Source organism: Ambystoma mexicanum, chromosome 1p, assembly GCF_040938575.1.
Source record: "Ambystoma mexicanum isolate Mex_15411 chromosome 1p, UKY_AmexF1_1, whole genome shotgun sequence".
Taxonomy (NCBI): Eukaryota; Metazoa; Chordata; class Amphibia; order Caudata; family Ambystomatidae; genus Ambystoma; species Ambystoma mexicanum.
Genome location: NC_090921.1, coordinates 800,288,711 through 800,307,970, shown reverse-complemented (window position 1 = coordinate 800,307,970; position 19,260 = coordinate 800,288,711). Strand labels below are relative to the sequence as shown.

At 48.6% G+C, this 19,260-nt stretch overlaps 1 protein-coding gene across 2 annotated transcripts in view; it reads left to right on the top strand.

Annotated features, from left to right (window-relative positions):
* The first annotated feature begins 1,896 nt into the window (after nucleotides 1-1,896).
* ADAR (adenosine deaminase RNA specific) overlaps nucleotides 1,897-19,260 on the top strand; it is a 338,180-nt gene continuing 320,816 nt past the window's right edge. Inside the window, exon 1 of one of the 2 annotated variants that reach the window (XM_069652057.1) lies at nucleotides 1,897-2,031. Coding sequence is in view for 1 of the 2 variants with exons in the window: in XM_069652051.1 (XP_069508152.1) it covers nucleotides 17,937-17,978 (42 nt within the window). In the remaining variant the exon portion in view is untranslated. Of the gene's footprint in view, nucleotides 2,032-17,761; nucleotides 17,979-19,260 lie in introns of those variants that run through there. The other variant, XM_069652051.1, reaches the window with a different exon arrangement.

The window sequence follows — 19,260 nt, the reverse complement described above, 5'->3', positions numbered from 1 at the left end:
CGTAGTTCCTGCTCCTCCTGATGAAGATGCCACTGGGCTTGCAGGAGATGACATGGTTCTGGGGGCTTATTTGGTTCACTCCAGTGACTGTGTGTAATTCAGGGCCTACCTCTGCTCTGCTGCGCCTTGTAGTGCTGCTAGGCTGTGGCCTAGATGTACGTGTTGCTTCTTCGTAGAGCACGTGACCTTCACAAACCACGTGTAGTGTGAGGCTGTGTTGTGTGTGCCTCCGTGTTGGTGTCCGTGAAAGACTTTCCGCCTTCTTCGCGGGACTTCCTGCTGTCCCCCTGTTCATTAACGCCTGTCGCGGCGTGTGGTGGATGGGGGGCGCGTGTGCTGGGGCCTCCTCGTGGCCTGCTGAGCACTCCCGTGCTGCGTGTTGGTTGTGGCCTGCATCCGCTTTACCTGCGGTGCTGATGGAGCCCCTCAGCAGGAGCCCCTGCCACAACAGGAGCGTCGACGCGCCTCGCCACTCGATCGCGGTCCTCTGCGTGCCTTCCAGGGCCTCCGGGCCTCAGGATTGGAGGTGCGCCGACGCGCTGCAAACCGCTCGACTGCGGGCCTCCCTGGCACGGGTGGGTGTCGCACACCTCTCATCGCCAGATGTGAGGTTTTGCTCGGCACCTCAAACCGACATAGGACATGCGGGAGCCTGCTTTATTATTAACATGGCAGTAACTGCCAGAACCCCGCAAACCCACTCCCTCATCCCGCGTCACTTCCCTTGCTTCACTTGCTGCCGGAAGAAAGGACCGCAACGGCGGTCCACCCACACAATGATGTGGGCAGGCTGTAAGCCCGTGGGGGACGACTTGACAGATACGGGAAAAAGATGGAGCATCGTCCTTAAATTGTCGCTTGTGTGGAGAAAATAACGAAACGTTAAAACACCTAACACTTCTCTGCTCAAATATTGGACATGAACGCACTATTCACTTGGGAAGGTTCATCATGGCAAAATCAACAATGACAGCTGATGATTGGTGGAAAGAGACGCATCAAGATGCGGATCAGACTAACAATTGAACTAACTTTCTTTTTGGAAAAAATGGTCGAAACAAAGGCCGGAACTGAACTTAAAGATGTCACGAATTCTCTATAAGCATAGCTCTCAACTCACACGCTTTTGGCGGGTGTCACCCGCCTTCTAAACAGCTGACTCACCCGCCAAGCCTCCTGCATGCCCATTCATTTCAATGGGCCTCTCACCCGCCAAAAATAAAATCGGGTGTTTTCACCCGCCTTTGCAACACAAATGGTTGAGAGCTATGTATAAGACCTGGTAGCTGATCTCAGAACTAAACTGTTTTTGCATCTTTTTAGTTAAGTGTTGGACCTTCCCTATTATTATCGAGAGGAATTTCTTCAGAATGATTGTTTGTCTTGTGTACTTTTAAAGGTTTGTAACAAACCAATAAAAAAAAAAAAAAAAAAAAAAAAAAAAAAAAAGTAATGCAAACTAGCCTATGCAGATGAACACTATGCACTTGCCGTCATCGATTCTTATGGCCATTTTAAAGTGGTACCCGTTCCGTTAGTTGTAACGGTGCGTGCCAAAAATATGACCGTAGAAGTGAGAAAGTAGATAAACTATCTAAATAAGTCAACTATTGTCCAAATAACGCAAAGATGTATACATACAAACATATAATTGAATTAACATATGTTGCTCAGTTGCATACGACATTGTTGATCATAAAGAAATGTAATATTTTGTTTACTTTTAAATGTAATTTACAAATCAATGCAGTTTTATCGGCGTAGTTTGACTTTAGAGTACAGCATGTTCTTTACCCTTTTAAGATGGCCTCCCCCTTATACAAGAGTGTATGCGCCGATCCTTTCCCGCTCAGAGCATGACGTCATCTCTGGCGCACCGGATCCGGCCGGCGCTCTAGTCTGTGCGTGTGTGTGAGTGGACCTGGTTGACTATTCTGCAGTAGCGATACTACCAGAGCAGAGCTGTAGAGACGGACAAAGACACCATCCTTGGTTACGCAGGGCCGTGGACTCGCGGACATTGCACACTGGGTGAGGTTTATTTGTTTGCTGTACAAGTGGATGGGAAGGCCTGCGAGAGTGCCATTAGACTCTTAGCCATACTCGGCCATGTGACGAGGTAAATTAACGCAATGAATGAGAAGATGTCGGGAGGATGCGTTTCATTTTAACCTTGTAATGCAGCAAGTGGGGTAAATAAATGTCTCTTTTTTTTTAGCTAACTATGGTCGAATGCTAAACATCCCTTCAACCAAAGCTACACGCCGTTCCTTACCGAAATCTAGCCACGACCCAGACCAGTCCAAACCATTCGTGGGTCTAGAGATCAATCTTTAATTATGGTCCAAAATATCCCGGAATATAAAATGTGGCCTAGGTCCGCACCGCCACCCCTTTAACCGGGATCTGGACTAGTGCCGTATGCCTATGACCAATGCCAGCCCCATTACATCCGCGTACCTCTTCCTCGTGCCAGTACTCTGAGCACCCGCCTCCAATCCAGGAACCTCTTTTCACTTTCTTTGGAGGTGTAATGCCTCTTGCTTACCCGGGGCCTTGGAGGAGCGTCGCTGTTATTCCAACTGGAAGAAGTTGCGTGCCATTCATCGAGCCCTGTTGGCTATCGGCGGGTCTTTGGAAGACCGACCCAGTTGGCGCTCGGCCGGTCCTTAAGGGCCGTGACAGTCAGAGCGACAACACGACCGCCTTGGGGCTTATGCCAACCGTCAGGGGGGATGGAGAACAGAAAGTGAATGCTCCGTGTGCTACAATCTAAATTTGACATACATGCAAACTGTAACATTTTGTCCTTGAACCTGACTTAATATTCTTACCTTAAGAATAAACTGCCTTCTATGTGTTCTAATCATTACACAAGCCATGTTGCATGGGTATAGGTGCGTCAACTGTTAGACTGTAAATCTAAATTAGCTCTCCTGGTAGGAGTTTGTCTAGCTAATCGCTTCTAGGAAATACCATTTGTATCCCTTTTGCATCACTCGCGCCTACTCTCATGTCACATGTTTTGCAACATACGGCTGTCTACAATGGGGATATGAACGTTTTGCATGCTTGATTAAGTCCATCACTTAGTTTTTTCCCCCCAACGTGTAGTGCTTTTAAAGCTCTTTTGGGAAATGTTAATGCACATACTGATGTATATCTGTTTTGAGCTTACTGCATTTAGACACATTGCTGATTTGCCTCCGGCCTGCCATGTGGAGTCTTATGTGAAAGGAAGGGCGCCGAGAGGGGACGGTGATGAAATGAGAACTGCTGCAATACATCAATGGCAACACTTGTGGTACAGGACTTGCCAAATAAGAAGGTGGCAGAATAGCCTGATGTAGTGGGACATGGTATGGTTGCATCCTCTGTTTGGTGATGCGTGAATGAACTTTTTAAACCCTTTTAGATACACCCTTTTCTCTAAATGAAACAAACATTTTAATCCAAATATCAGTACATTTACTCCAGTACCATGGCATTTTTATTATAGGTAAAACATAATTTGAGGTTGGGGAGTTGTTGTGTGTAACTCTGTGGATTCGGCGTGCGTTCCTGTGGCTGGGCAGGATTGGTACAGTGGCAAGTACCAACACACGTTAAGTTGGTGGTCTTCAACTGTGGGGCTGTCTTCCCTGGTGGGTACAAGGGTATAGTAACTGCAGAGATTATAGGAAACACAATGGGTCGGTGGGGAGAGGTGCTCAACATAGTGTGTATACTACTGTTAGGGTCTTACCAAAATGATACAATGGCTGTTCTTAGCCCAATGCAGTTACGTTTGCACCAGCGTTGGCACTGCATCCAGTTTAAATGTAGTCTTGCACACGCGTAGACACTTAAGCAAGTCTGTCCATTGTACAGGTTTGAGGATTAAGTAAATCTGCTTGTTGCGCCAATTCTAAAAAGAATTAAGGCCCGTCATTAACTCTGTTTTAGACTCCACACTTGACTGGGTGTTCCTCCTAGCTCCGATTGGTCTTTCTCCATCTCATAGAACGTTAGCATTTACACCCCATGGGTGTAGCTCGGGGCTTATTCATAGGGCCAAACCTCTCCATCCTTTAGCTCAACCCCACCCGAGCGGATCTCATTTTGCTTTTTAACTTTTACAAGCCTTCTCATAATCTCTGTTCGGCCTCCTCGACTAGACTTTGCGGATCCCCGTCCTCCCTCTGCTTACGCTCTCTAACTCCGGTTGCATGGACTTCTCTTCCTGACAGTCTACATGGATTTGTTCAAAACTAAAAGCCTGCCTCATCTGCCTGCTTGCTACATTTTTTCCCCTTCGCCTCTGCCCCTCACTCTAGCACTTCCATCATGGTCACATCTCGAGCACAGCTGGTCATACCGCTTACCTGCACTTAATGTCCAGTGTTGGTTCTCCCTAATCTTATGTATTGTCCTCGGGACTGTTCCATTTACTCCCCTCCACAACCTGGTCAGAATATCCCTCACCCCATTGTAAGGAGCTCACTGCTTCCAGTCAGATGTCTTATCTATTGAACATTCTTTTGTGATCAAAAGAGCATTTGTTGCGCCTGTATATAAAAACAAAACCTCCCAGGAAGTGCCTACAGTGCTTAAAAGACACCAAAGCAATGGCCAGAGAACTCTGGGCTAAGCAGCCCAGTTCTGAGCCGCATGCTCCAACCATTCATCCGAGGAACTGCCACTGTTTTGTCTCTTCCATCACCGTATAGCTTTAGTTCGTCTTTAGTCATAAAAGTACAGATGAAATGCATTCACATTATGCACAAGTTAAATCGACAATTAATACATTTAATCTCTTCAGTTCCATAACAATTCTTTCTGCTGCTTGGTCTCATAATATTCTAAAACGCTGCCTCTTCATCCAAGGACAGAGGCAGCAACTCACCGCATTTGTCTGCCCTTTTTGGGTAAGTCGAATGCAATGATAGCTGATGCCCCAGCATGGCAGGAGTGGTCGGGGATTGGCGGGGCGACTGGAGCATGGTGGTGCTTTGGGCAAAGCTACTGTGAAATGTCTTACTGGTTTTTGTTTTGGGTGGGAAGGTTGGTTTGGGGGGCTCTGTGCCACTCCCAGAGATACATAGGAGTGCTGATGCCCCGTGCATATACACCCGAACTAAGCCCCATCCGTGCTCCTTCATTCCAGGTGCCACCCGTAGCTCACCTCTTCCCTTGCCCCATTCACCTTTGATTGGTCAGCACAGGAAGCCTCCTTGGCTGAGACCCAGCCAGCTCCCCAGTCAAGGCTGCCCTAAAGGCAGCTCCCTTTCCCTATTCGCCCCCAGGGTGCCCCAGCCAAGTTCTAAATTGTCCGCAGCAACCATCGTTTAAGTGGTGACATGTTTTCATGCTATATAATCAACATAGCTGTTGTTGGAGTTCGATGCATGTTAAAGTACACACACAGTATTGAATGTCGGGTGTATGTTTCGAGGATAGCTAGCCAATGTCACTCCATAGCGAGCCAATGTATTGCACTTAAAAGAATTTGATTAAAACATTGCACTTCGATTTTAGGGAGTTGGTCAATGTATTTCACTTATGTTTTAGGCATTTGTATAGCAGCTTTTACCTGTGATATGATTCGAAAGCGCTGTGGGTTGACCGCACTCGAGGATCGCAGTCCAGGTCAGTGCAGCGAGTAACTTAGTAAAACGTGCTTGGGTGCACTCAGTACGTCTGCAGCTAGTGTGGAATACGTGATGGAGCTGCTTAATAGTGCTAGGTGTGGTGCAATGGTTGTGAGATCAGTAGAATGTGTGCAGCAAGGCCCATGGGCTTGGGTATCTGCATTCTAGCAGCTCTGGAATTTGTCAATGAGGGTGTGTGCAGGTATGCTGATTTCGAGGTGTATAGCTGCATTCCATTGTTGGTTCAGGGGAAATAGTTGGCATAGTGTTTAGTGTGTGCGCTTTCTTTCCAGGGGGTCCCTGTGGAGCTTCCAGTACCTTCGGTGGTGGTTGGTATCTCCCTGTGCCCCCTCCCCCCCCCCCCGTCTCTGGCTGTTTCCTCCCTGAGTCTTGTTGGGTCAAATTGCTTTGGCAAAGACTGGCTGGCGGTGACAGGCAGACTCTAGTCGTTATTGTATAGGCGCTAGAGACCTCCTCGGTTGGTAGTTATGATAGATTACCTGGTGGGTAGTTCTGCAAAATACATTCCCAGAAAGTTTGGTTTGGCGAAGAGTGGCAGACTGCCCTTGGTGTATAATTCTGCTTAGGATTTCCAGATGTATAGGGTTGGCAATCTAGTCATTTCCTGGACTGATAGCCTAGTGCATGACAGGGAAATGATCAAGTACACAAGTGCTATTAGAACTTGGGTTGGTACTATTGCTAGATTCCCATTGGGTAGTTCTACTGAATGCATTCCGAGGTGGGTATAAATGGCATTATGTGCTAGAGCTGCCCTGGTATCTAGTTCTGATGATGGATTTCCAGATTGTATTTCTCATTTATATAGCGCCATTTCCCCATTTTGTATGGCCCTTGAGGCGCTTTGTGGTTGTAATGCCCTCTGGGACCATAGTCTGTGTGTGGGAGATTGTAAAAGTTGATTTATAAGATGCGTGTGTGCATTTTGCCAGGTTAGGGCTCAGGTGGGCTAGCTTAAACTCCGGTAAGTAGCCCATATTTCAGGAAAGCGGGCACATGCTGTTGGTGGTTTAGGATGGAGTGCTAATGCCGGATATTTTGTGCCCAGCTAAACCAGCATTTTTCATAGGTTGTTGCTGTATACTAATGGCAGAGGTGTTGTGGTATGTCTGCGGTTTTCGTGTGGACTGATGTGGTGCAGGGTATACATACCTTAATCTGAGAGGGAGTTATCGTCGATGTCGTTTTTCTAGATCCAACGCGACTCGCCAGTTGTGTTCCCGCTAGATGGAAAGCCTGGGAAGGGGTGATATGGTAGTCTGTGCGAGAGGGGTTGCGGGGGCGAATTTATCACAATGTGCCGCAGCAAACACCTAGATTTGGGATACATGGAAAGGAGAAACTCCTCAAATAGGGATGCAACAATAACTGCCCTGGCACCTAGATTTGGGATGCCTGGATAGAGGGAGAAATGTCTAGGATGGGGCACAACCGGGAGGAGAAGGTGAGGCGGGTGAGAGGGAAGGGTCCCCTAAGAGAGCAGGTACCGTAGAGGCCTGGTAAGAAAAAAGGAGGAAGAAAGAGCAGGGCAGAAAAACAGCAGAAAGTAGCGTAAATAGAGGCAGAGGCCTGGAAAGATGAAGGGGAAGTGGGCGGACAAATGAAGACACAGGGTGAGAAGAGGGACACTCGCCTCACGGGGGCCAGGATGCAAGAAATTCAAGGCTAGCTAATGAACTAACAGCTCCTGTTCCCCTTCCGCATACCTCCCAAGTGCGACACACCACCTTGGGGCCAGCCAAACAGCACACGTACAAAACACATCCAACAAACCATCCCAGACACTGTACCTTGTCGCTCAGGATACAACAAGCCGGTGCACACTATCAAACTCGGAAAGCATACAGACGCCAGTTTCTCCTGGTTCTGCATGAATCAACAGAAGAGCACAACTTATACCTTAACCCTCTTCCCTCAATTTCTCACAGGGAAATGAGCGCCTGGAGACCATATCAATGGTAACTGTGTACAATAGAAAATCTGCTTAACACAACAACATTGCCAGTGTGGACCTAGATTGGGGGGGGGGGACTCGCTGTGGAAAAGATTGGTGAACCCTTTGGCGTGCGTGGTCTAACATAGAGCTTGCTGTGAAACGCAGTTAATAATTTTCGTACTAAAAATGTTAGGGTCATTGCCATTTGGTTCCTGGTTTGCACAATGTCTAGGTACTTCACTGAAAAATGTCAGATCCACCCCAACTTTCATGTAGCACAAACTAATTTGGGGAACCATGCTTTTGCAGCTCAAACTCCTGCCTCGTAGAACAAAATGGCAAATCGTGTGAGGGACTCTGGCAAACTGTACACAGCAGCCAAAATATTGTACAGCCACTGCAATTTTTGTTTACCTCCTTATGCAGTTATCTTGTGCATAGTCCTAATGTGTGGCCTGTTGCGGCTACACGTGCAGGGGGTACAAAATGTGAAAAAATATTGCATGCTTGTAGCCATGCACAAGTCCATCATCCCCTGGTAGAAATAATGGTTCCGAGCAGATGCACAACACCAATGCTTACTTGACAAGACTGCGCACATGTGATCATACAGTTGATGCAATCAAAATTATAACCATGGTTCCTTTTTAGTGGTCTCACAACCCTTGTGTCTCACAGCCTTACTGCAAATATTTATATTGGGTCTCAATCTCATCGCGCTATATACAAAATTAATTGATCAGTGTTTAGTTCAGTGGGTTTCTTCTCGCTCCAAGGTACAATTCGACCCAGGCACATACAAAACAAATGAGGAGCAGTCGCAACTATATTTTTAAACTGGTCTGGAAGCCCCTCTGCTGAATAACCTTTATGTGAGTGCCCATTCTGGAGGGTCTGCAACCTCATTTTAGCTCACTGTACTTTCAGAGTGATACCCATTTGCATATTAATCTGATCCCACCCACTTGGGCAGTGCAGCACCCACATTCTAGGCAATTCTCCTCTGAACAAGAGTACCAACAGTAACCCTAGACTCGTTTCAGCCTAGTCTGGCCGCCTCAGTGAGGTGAAGCTGTGCCTCTCCAAGCACAGTGCACAACGAGTTAGGGTCTACATGGGGTGACATCCCAAATTCCGTATGAAATCCTTAGTATTGCACCCAGGAGAAAAAACAAGACCTGCACAAGCACAGTAGGGAGGGTGCAAACGGATGGTTTGCTGGTGATCATTTAGTAAAAGGTGTGCTTTGCGTATAAATAGAATTGCGATGTCAAGTGACTACTTTTTGGCCTGGCTAGTACCCTTGCATTAAGTAATATTAAAACAAAGGTAAACTGGCTGTACCCATGTAAATCAAAAGCTAGCATGCCATTTGTCATTGAACTAGCCGTTCCCCTAGTAAGCTGGGTTTGTTGCCCTTTATACCACTCTAGTCGGTCAACGAAGGCTCCACTATATTACTGTGGAGGGCACTGAAGAAACTGGGTTGTGCCCCCATTTCCCGCTTTTTGGTAACCAGGAATTTTCACCTGGGTTTTCTTGACGCAGTTTTTCAAACTGATTTAGGAGAGGCCTCCATTGTCTGTCCCAGTTGTTTCATGGGGCATTGTATAGGGGATGACGCATGCAAGGAAACCTGGGCTATAAATCGTGACTCTTCAAAATGTGTTATGAATGGAGAATGTGTACCAGTTGTGCTATTCTGGATTCGTCATTTTGGTGAGGGTGCAGTGTTTGTGGAAGGTATTTCCACATGTGGTGGTCATTTCCACGTGATCCACATTTTCTGGGTGACTCAAGTCTTATTTTACAACTGTTTTTATTGGGTGACTTTTAATTCAAGAAATTTCTGCCACGGAATGACAAGCCATTGGTGGTTTAAGTTTGTATTTTATGTGGAAGTTAGATGAACAATCTCATCGTTCCTCAGTGGTAACTGGTCACTGTGATACCATGGATCTGCTTTTTGGCTGTTTATCCAGTCTTACTTTCAAGCCCTGCCTTAGATCAGTCCCTATTCTCGGGCTAATTGTTGTGATACTTGCGAGGGGTATTTGTGGGTTGGGAATGTTAATGTATGGGCACTGTTTTTGTATATGTTAATGGTATTACTGCTACTATGTATTGATGTACTTGCCATATGTTTAAGACCACTTCTTGTTAGATACCCTTCCACACAGAGTGCAGTTGTGCACAGTGAAACTTTTATTTGGCATTTCATTGCTAAGAGTTTATTTGTATTAACATCACAGAACTTCATTGTACCGTCCAGGAAGGTCGGTTACAATGCAAATGGTACTTGAATGACTAGATTATAGAAATGCAGAACAGAGGGGGGGTCTGGGAAACTCACTCCCAGACCCCCCCCCCCCTTTGTTTTGCATATTTAATAACTTTGGGTCTCACCCTAAATTACCAGGGGAATCCAGACGTGGACCCCTTGCTCACGGTTCTCAGTGGCACAGCTTCACCTCACTGAGATGCCCAACAAGGCTGAATCACGTGTATGGGGTTGCTGTTGGTACTCTTGTTCAGAGGAGAATTGCCTAGCATTTCGGTGCTGGACTGCCCCTGGGCAGGACAGGATATGCAGGGGATATTTCTTCTGTGAAAGGGACAGTGAGCTAAAGACTTGGTTGAGACTCTCCCGGGGGCCATTCACCCAAGAAACGGTAATTGGGCCGTGTTCGGGCTGGTAGAGAGACTCCCAGACCCCCTTTGTTTTGCATAGATTATCGAAATCGTCTAGCGTTGCACGCCATTGTTTGCTCCAGGGCGTAAACTGCACTTTTCAAAGAAAACTGAACCAATCGTCATTTCTCCCTGGTCTATTGTTTCGGGCATAGTCTGTCTCCTTCTATGCTCCCTACTCGCTGTATAGCTTAATCTAGGTGTCTGCCCCCCACCCCCTTTTCCCTATGGGGACCGTTACCGCAACATCCCCTTTCATAGTATTGAAATCATTAGGCCCTGCCTCCAAAATGGAGACCTTTCTCAAGCCTTTTTTTTGTTGGTTCTTCCTCAGATTATTTCCCAAGTCTTTTATTTTATTTGAATTTCCTTTCACTGGACAGCCACGAATCTGGCATAAGAACCTTGCCTGCAGGATACTGAGCAATGGTTGGCTGCCTTTCTGGGTTGTTCCTGGCAGGGGGCTAATAGGGCAGTAGGAAGTCTCTTGGATATCTGGCCGAGAAGGTGACACCTCTGCTCCGGTGAGCAGAGGCGAGAGGAGACTGGGGCAAGCAGAATGCGGAGTAGAGTATGGGGGACTTGTGCTCGCTGGGAAGGGATAGCCTGCCTCCTTCTCTGGGGCATAAGTGAGTCTGTAGATTACTGGTCTTTATGACCTGCATAGTGGAAAGCCTGAGTCGGTTGTGCACCCATCTTAGATTGGGCACAGTGGCCAGCAGTCTTGTGCATCCAAAAAGAACACAGTGAATGGTGGTCGTGTGTGGTCGGCTCAGAGCTGCTAAACTGCAGACTTGGAAAAACGCATAGCAGTGTGATTGTAGTTGTCAGTAAGTTGAGGGGGAAGAACAAAGCAAATTGAGTGGGAGACACCCCTGCATGAAAAACGGGAGCTGAGGAAGGAGCACAAGATGCATTGATCACATCATCGCTAATACGAGATTTCAAAAACAGATATTGTAAATACAAGCCACTAAACCAGTCAAAAAGGGGGCCAAAAGCAGAAAGACTATGGAGAAGACTAGGATTATTAGGGCATATTCATGCTTTTCGAGTGACTAGAGTCTGCGGGCAAATAAAACTTTGACAGGTAGGTTGTGAAGGCCCTTCAAGTGTGGGAAACCATGGTATTCCCAGACGGACAGCGCTGGGTCCCTTGCCGGAATCCAAGCACAAGACCTGGAGCAGATTGCCATGCCTCTTTTATAACATTTTGCACACTGGAGGCGGAACTTCATTTTTGCCCATCCTTTTAGTCAGATCCTCTGATGGCTGAAGAGGCATCCATTTGATAGGCTATTAAGAAAGTAGATGCTATGCAGTGTTCCATCAGGCTCCATGGGCACATATGTATGGGTCCCACATGACTGAAACAGTCCTGTCAGGATGTAGAAGTTGAGAAGGATCACTGAACGAAACTGATTGCGTTCAGACCTTAAGTGAGATGCAGCAACAAGTGGAGTCTCTCAGGTCTGTTCTTTGATGCTGTGAGGGATGCAGTGATGGCCATGGGTGCAATATCAGTTTGTTGGCATATGCACATCGGAGAGTGGTGCAGAGTTCCCAAAATATGGCATTGACGCTACCATTCGAGGGCAACAAGCTGTTCAAAGACACTGGAGAAAGTCTGCAGGGTTTTTAAAGTGGACAAGCTGAGGAAGGAGGAAGACTGGTTCTGTTAAAACCAGACTGGCGGGTCCAGAACTCTGGGCAAAGCTCAATATTCATCTAGAAGTGACCTGAGGGTGGGGTGGAGGGTGAAACGCAGAACCAGAGAGCCAGTTGCCCTTGAGTCGCAAATCCTAGGTTGATGCATTATTTTTCCCCATCTGAGAGTTTGATCTCAGACGCTTGGGGCAATAGGCTGTTGGAGTAAAGCCATGAGGTAGTTGGTAAATTAGCTGTTAGAAGGCAATCTGGAAGATGCTCAAACGATAGGCCAGGTCTTTTCCTCTGTAGTTATAGTACCAACACCACTGAGCATGTTCTACTTGTAGTTGGACCTGAAGGCACAAACCAGTTTTTGGCTTAACAGATCTTCAAAATGGCGACCCATTAGAGGATCCTGCCAGTGACCTTGAAAGGGAAGTGGCTGACCTTCAGGATGCATGCCATAATGTTCCCTTCCGGAAGGGAGAAATTGGTGCAGGAGGCCAGGCGATTCCACCCCGAGCGGGTATGATCTGTGTTGATCCAGCTTCATAGCATGGTGTGGGATAAATATTATATCTCTAAAATGTGGGTGTCCTGTTATCCTGCAGTTCCTCCAGTTGGCCCATGAGTAAACATTGGCGTGTGCACATTTTGCACGCTGCCGCGGCCCTGCAGGAACTTTTGATTGATGCCTAGGCTGGAGCAGCGATTTCCCATGGGACTCTCCTCTGGTGTTTGGGGTACTACGTGGGTTTCAAGTAAAGACAAATGATTGGTCCTTAAAACCATATTCCTGATTGCTATTACTTCAACATGCAGGCTGGGGGGTGGTCCTAGTGTGGAGACCTGTGTCCCTAAGGTGCAGCCAGATGCTCGTTTATCTGTCCATTGCAAAGGTAATCTCAAGTTCACAGATCACGGGAGGCGTTACACAGACTAATGCCACTGCTTGGATGTCAAGAAGGCAGCGTTGGGCAATCTCAGAGGATGGAATTATTTAGGCCGTCGGATAACCTGCTGGTGAATTTTGGGTCTGGGAACGCAAGCAGAGGTTGTGCTTGCGTTCATCAGATGGATTTGCTCACTGGTTATGGTGTCTTGATTATAGCAACGCAGCAATCCCAGGGGCCATTCAGTGCAGATATTAATATGACATGTGCAAGAGTGTCTATACAGAAGATTTGCAGAGCAGCCACATAGGTGGGGCCGAATGCATTCATAAAGCATGGCATGCTGAAAGTTGATGGCACTAGCTAGATCAACTTCCTCTGGTTTGAGGTGCTGCAAGCATGGGTTCACTGGGGTGGCTATATCTTGGTTCGGAACAGCAGTGGGAATGGGGAATGACTGAATTACTTACTGGTAATCTTCATTTCTCCTAGCCCTGCTCTTCCTAATCGGAGTACTTAACTTTATGTACGGTCCTGCTCACTGGGACCTCTTCTGGCCCCTCCCCTCCCTGGAGTTAAAACCTCCCACTTACCCAAGACCTGGGCAAGTGTAGTCCGTGCTGGGATGAGTAGGACTGGTAGTAATGAAGATTACCAGTATGTAATCCGGGCATTACCTCCACATCCCTCGTCCCAGTATGATATGATGATATGGCATTTGTAACGTGCCTATACACAAGTGTTTCAAGGCGCGACGAGGCAGGGAGGGGGAACAAGGGGAAGACAGACAACGATCCTACTAGGCCAGGTGTCATTTAGATCGCGCAAGTGGAGTGGTAGGGGGGAGGGAAAAGTGCAAGGGGAGGGGGGGAATTGCAGTACAGGGGAAGTAGAATAAAAAATAAATAATGGGGCCAGCTGGTGGCAAGTGCAGACAAGTGCTGGGGAGGGGGGGGCTGTAGGGATACAGACAGTCCCGCGGTGCAGGGGTTGCCAGGGAGGCAGTGCAAGTGGAGAGTGGATGGGCCAAGAACCGAGGTCGGAGAGTGGCCCAGTTGCAGTGAAGAATTTAGCAGGGGAGAGGGGGAGAGAAAGCAGAAGCAAAGAGGAAGGTTTTGAGGTGCTTCCGGACCCAGAGATGGTTCTCCTCAAGTACTTAACCTTTGAGTTGCACCAAAGCAAAATGGGGAGGATGCCGATGTACACCACAAGAGACACCAAGGGTAATGCGAAACCAATCCAACACCATTTTATCCAAGGATTAAAAAAGTAGGAAGCCAAAGTCCCCTACCACCACATCAACCCGATGCAGGGCCTACAACCCCCACGCCAAAGGAAGTGGAACGGGGCCCCACCACATTGAGATGGTAATGATGAACGAAGTGTTGGGTGTAGCCTAGATAGCTACCAGGCACCCCCTGCAAGCTAGCCCAGGAGGCGGCCATACCCCTAGTGGACAGGCCCTTCCCCCTGTCGGGCAAAAGCCTGCAGAATCATAGGCGAGGAGAATCCAGGATTTAATCCACTGGCTGATATGAGTAGAAGACCTGCGACCACAGCCCCCTGAACCCAAAGGTGACCAAGAGATGGTCAGTTGGTGAGACTAAAGGACTCAGTGCAGGACCACTCGCTTGACATCAAGCAATGCCAAGCCTCGTTCCCGGGAGGTGACAGAACAGGGAACGTCAGGGAGGACCACCACCTGAGACCGATGGAACAGAGGGGTCACACCGCAGGACCAAGGCCGCCTCTGGACCACCAAACAGAGGCTGGGGCATGAGGGCGCTGATCTCACAGACAATGAGCCAAAGTGACTGCCACAAAAAAGGAGTCCACCACTTCAGCTTGACATCCTCCAGCAGTTCAAAGGGAGGCTTTTATTATAACGTAGTGAGGACCAAAGGCAGGTCCCAAGGGGATCCCTGACGGGGCCCAAAGGACTAGTCCCCCCACCCCCTGCATGAGCCTAGAAACCGGAGCTCCCTGGCAACCCCCTCCCCAAATGCCAGCAGGGATCAGACCACATGAAAGGCCCGAGTGGCCACCCACTGAGAACAGAGTAGAAACAACCAACCCTTTTTCAGCTCCCTTATGGAGAAACTGCAAAATGTTGGACAGACGAGCCGGAACACCAAGACAGAAATTTGGCCCAATATATGGTTTAAGGATGGAGTACCGGAAAGCTCTTTGGGCAGTCCAAGCCATAACCGCGGAATGGCTTGATGCCTGCCTGCTGGGGGGGGGGGGTGGTCCTCCCACCCTCATGTGAGATGGTCTACTGGGCAATATTCACAGAGGAGCCAACCAACTCCAGAAGGCAAGCGACCACCAGGATAAACATCCCCTGCAACAGCCTGATCCTGCTGATGCCCCTCGGAACCAGCAGAATGGGTGAGGCATAAAGAATCCCTGGGGGCTAGGCCAAGGAAAGGACATCCACCACTTGGGGACTGAGTCTGGGAACGAACACTGGAAGCTTAGTGCAGGGGGACGCAAAGGGGTCCAACCAGGGATATCCAACAGCAGGTGACGCTCCAAAGGTCTGCAGTGCAGCTGGGCTGAGGGGACTGCAAAGATACAGGATGCCATGTCACCCTAGAGACACAAGTTCCCTCGCCGGAGCCCAGGGCTTGTGGGAGACATGCCGGAGGAGAGCCCTGGGAGGCTGTCCATCGGGCCGACAACTCCACCCAGGTGCAGAGCAGTGCCCGATAATTCTGAGAGGGTGATGACAATGTGGACTTGGGAAGATTGATTAAAAACCCCCACCGGATCGGGGCACGGCAGACCAGATGAAGATGTGCCACCACCGGCCTAGATAAACTAATCGTCCAGTAGGGGGACACATGAATACCAGCCAGGTGCCACTAGGGGAAGCCAGCAGCTTTGTGAAGACCTGCAGTGCAGATTTGTCATCTTGAAGTGTAGAGTCCACACCAAGGAATTGGGGTTCTGAAGGTTGGTGAGGCGAAAGTGTCCCCACACCCGCCTTGGGGGGGCTTTTGGGAAATCCATGCCTGGCCTGCTTCTGAAGAGGTCCTGTAGGGCAGAGTTGAAAGGCCATCTGGTGACGTCCCTGGGCAGAGGAGTCTCATGCGATCAATCTGTTCCGCACCCCCGGCCAAGGCTGTGCGTTGGAACTTCTGAGGCTTGGAGGGTGGGGGGAGGCCTGGGATGAGGGAAAGGACCCTGCAAACACTGCTTCTTACGATCGGTCTGAGGACGAGGGACTTAAGATTTGCGAGGAGACGGGGAAAAAACAGAAGTATAAGCACTGTCTTCCGGCATGTTTATCAGCCTTAAAGATCAGTGAACTGTCTACTTCGAGCATCGCCCAACAACCGACCTTCAAAGGGAAGCTCTAAGGCAGCGGGCTTCTGGGACCCCTCTGCCTTCCAATCCCAAAGACACATGTTGCGTGCCGGAGATGGTAGCGCCCATGGCCATAGCAGTACCCTGAACACCATCCTATAACTGGTCCGAATGAACTGACTGCCTCTAAGTCTGAAAGGATCTGGGAACAGTCAGTGCCATCATCCAGAGACTGACCCGGCATTTGAAACCCAGCCAACACTGTCCACGGCAAAGGAGACATTGTTGTCTGCAAATACAAATGGCAACCTACGTAGGATTTTTGGGGGGGAGGGGGGCGAGTAGAGTCCACCTTCCGGTCCACTGGATCCCTGACGGCCACGTCATCTGCCGACATGGTGGAACGGCCCACAAGGCTGGCCAGAATGTCTTCCACCAGGCAGTTGGGCCTCCTCACCGAGAGGGTGCAATTTTGCCATAAACTGGGGCAATAATATGTTCCAGGCAGGCCTACTCATGAAGGAGCTTGTCGGTACAGCCGTGGAAGACCATTCCTGGTACAAGCAACCCTTTTACAGGAAAGCTCGGGGAAACGTGCTCCTGCAATCTCACCGATGCCGTGTATGTCCAAGCCGGGAGCTGCCTCCTCCTAGGAGGCGACCCAGTCCAAAATTATACAATCGTCCTGAATCCAGGAATAAAAGGAGTCAGGGGCCAGGAGCCCCACAACCACTGAGCCCCTCTGCCCCAGGCTCCATGTGTAAAGACAATCCAGGAGTATAACCGCCACACCCCGGCAGGTGGCGGACCCCAGAGACCTCTGCAGTGGGCATCCGTGTGCCCAGTATCACTCCAAGCCCTGCAGTGGAGCTACTGGGCGAGGGTCGCCAGCGGTTGACCCACAAGGAGGATCCATCAGTTCCACAGGAACACAAGAACTGCCATGATTGGTTAAGTGGAGGGTCCTGAAGAGGCCAACTAAGTTCCAGTGTGCCTGACCATACTCCAAATACTGGGACGCTGAAGAGTTACACGGAGGGTAGTGGGGTTGCAGCAGACACAGTGGTTGTTGGGTACTCCTCATGTGAATACATTTGATTAGGTCTCATGGCTTCCATACCGGTTTGCTTCCTTACTAGGAATCGTCAACCCGTCTTTGAAAGGTAGGGGGAATCCTGGGATGGGGGGTGGCTGTGGGGGGCAGATCTTCCCAGGTGCTGGTTCAATAGCAAGGCCTAGGAACGAGGTCCCTGTTTCGGAAATGGGGCCTCATACGTAAAATACTGTGGAGGAAGAGAGAAGTTTAACAGTAACGAAGATTACAATTTAGTAATCCATTCCATACTTGTAATCGTGTTTTGGTACGGTTTGGTGTCAGCCAAGGTTATCTCTGGAGAATAACTGTTTGTTCTTTGGTGCATGCGAGCAGGGTGTGCACGCATCAGGCTGTTGCACGTTTCAAGAGAAACGAATGGTGGGCACAGTGATGTCCGCAGCCCGGTGTACGGTTCTCTGTATAGTATTCAGCTCTGTTCCAATATGGACGACTTTTCGCTCTGAATTGTTAGGTGGCGATTTCTGCTGTCGTCATGGGAGGGACCGCCTTGAAACCGAAGAGTTTAGATCAGGAAACGAGATGAAGTCCGGGAAAGGAAACCGAAAGCAATCTTCGGATCAGTGAAACCTCTGCTGAGTTGGCCTAAACATAGCGAATGGCTGCAGTTTGAGGAGCTCCGCGGGCACGTTACAGACAAGAAATTTGCAACCAGCGTCCGATCCGCGGGCCATCTGCACCGTTCCCTCATGACTTTGCTGTCGGCCCCCCGCGCAGGAAGAACACAGCAGGTAACCAAACGCAAGGGGTAGATGGGAGCGGGCAGAGTGAAACGAATGCTCACGGTAATCCCCCCCGATGGAACTAGTGGAATCGGGAATCTATCGACCTCTTCAGAGCATGTATTTTGCGTTACGATTTCTCCTCCGGGTTTGCTGCAGTGGTTCTCCTGAACAGTAGATGCAATTCCAAGCAGTATTTATCGGTTTTTACCGGCCGGGGGATTGGCTCGGAGGCAGTGTTTATTTTGGGAGTAAAACAACTCCACTTAACGGGTTCGAATTCACGTCCCGCGCTTAGAGGATTTTCTCCTGCATGGCGCTCGATATAAAAGCGGTTTATTTTTTTTTAATATCCAACCACCATGGGGCATATCGCTCTGCCTCCGTTCCATTTTCTGCCATAATTGGAAGTTTGCGAATAATCTCGCATTTCCTTCTAATTTCGGTTTTTATTTTTCTATTTAATCTCCCGGGATACCACCATTTTGACGATCGATTTGTAAATTTTCAGTGCCCAAGTTGTTACTTTTCGTTTTTTCTTAGCCTTTAGTTACTCTTATGCTAGAAAGTCAGCAAAATGTGGCGCATGCGTGCCTTTCGACATGTTTCGCTTTGTTTTCACATTAAAACAAATGCTTGCAGTTTTTAGAAGCTAGTCTATTTTTTTTTTGGGGGGGGGGGGGTTGTACGATTCTACCAACTAAAGCTTGCTTCAAAGCACTGATATTGGTTGTGTAACGAAATTGCCAGGTGCGTTGTGACCTGAACCTATTGCAATGATACTCCACTAACCAAATCACTTAACGGCACCATGGATGTGTCTCTCTGTGCGTACCTCTGTGGAGATTGAGGTTGGGATTACGAAAGTTCTGTACAAGAATTATTAGGAGGATAATCGGGAAAGCAAGCAGGAGGAATCCGTATGGCTTGCACCAAACGCAATGGGGTGTTAAGCTTCCGAGTGTGGGCCATTTACCTAGCAGATGGGTAAATGGACGTTACTTGGATAATCGCGCATACTGAAGAGGACTACTGCAAATTGCAGTAAAGGTTAATTTAGGACTGCTGGCAGAAGGGTAAGGGCAGACTGAGAAACCGAAGGAAATTCCTGACACACAGCAAAATGCAGAGCCATGTCCTATAGGCTGTGGTGGTGTAAGGGAATGCTTTCAAATCCGAATTTAAGACGGCTGGGGCAGGCAGGTGCAGATTAATTGCAGTGCAAGAGCCCATACTGTAAATAATAAACGGGACTATTTCAGTTATGAATGGCAATGAAGGACTTTGCTCC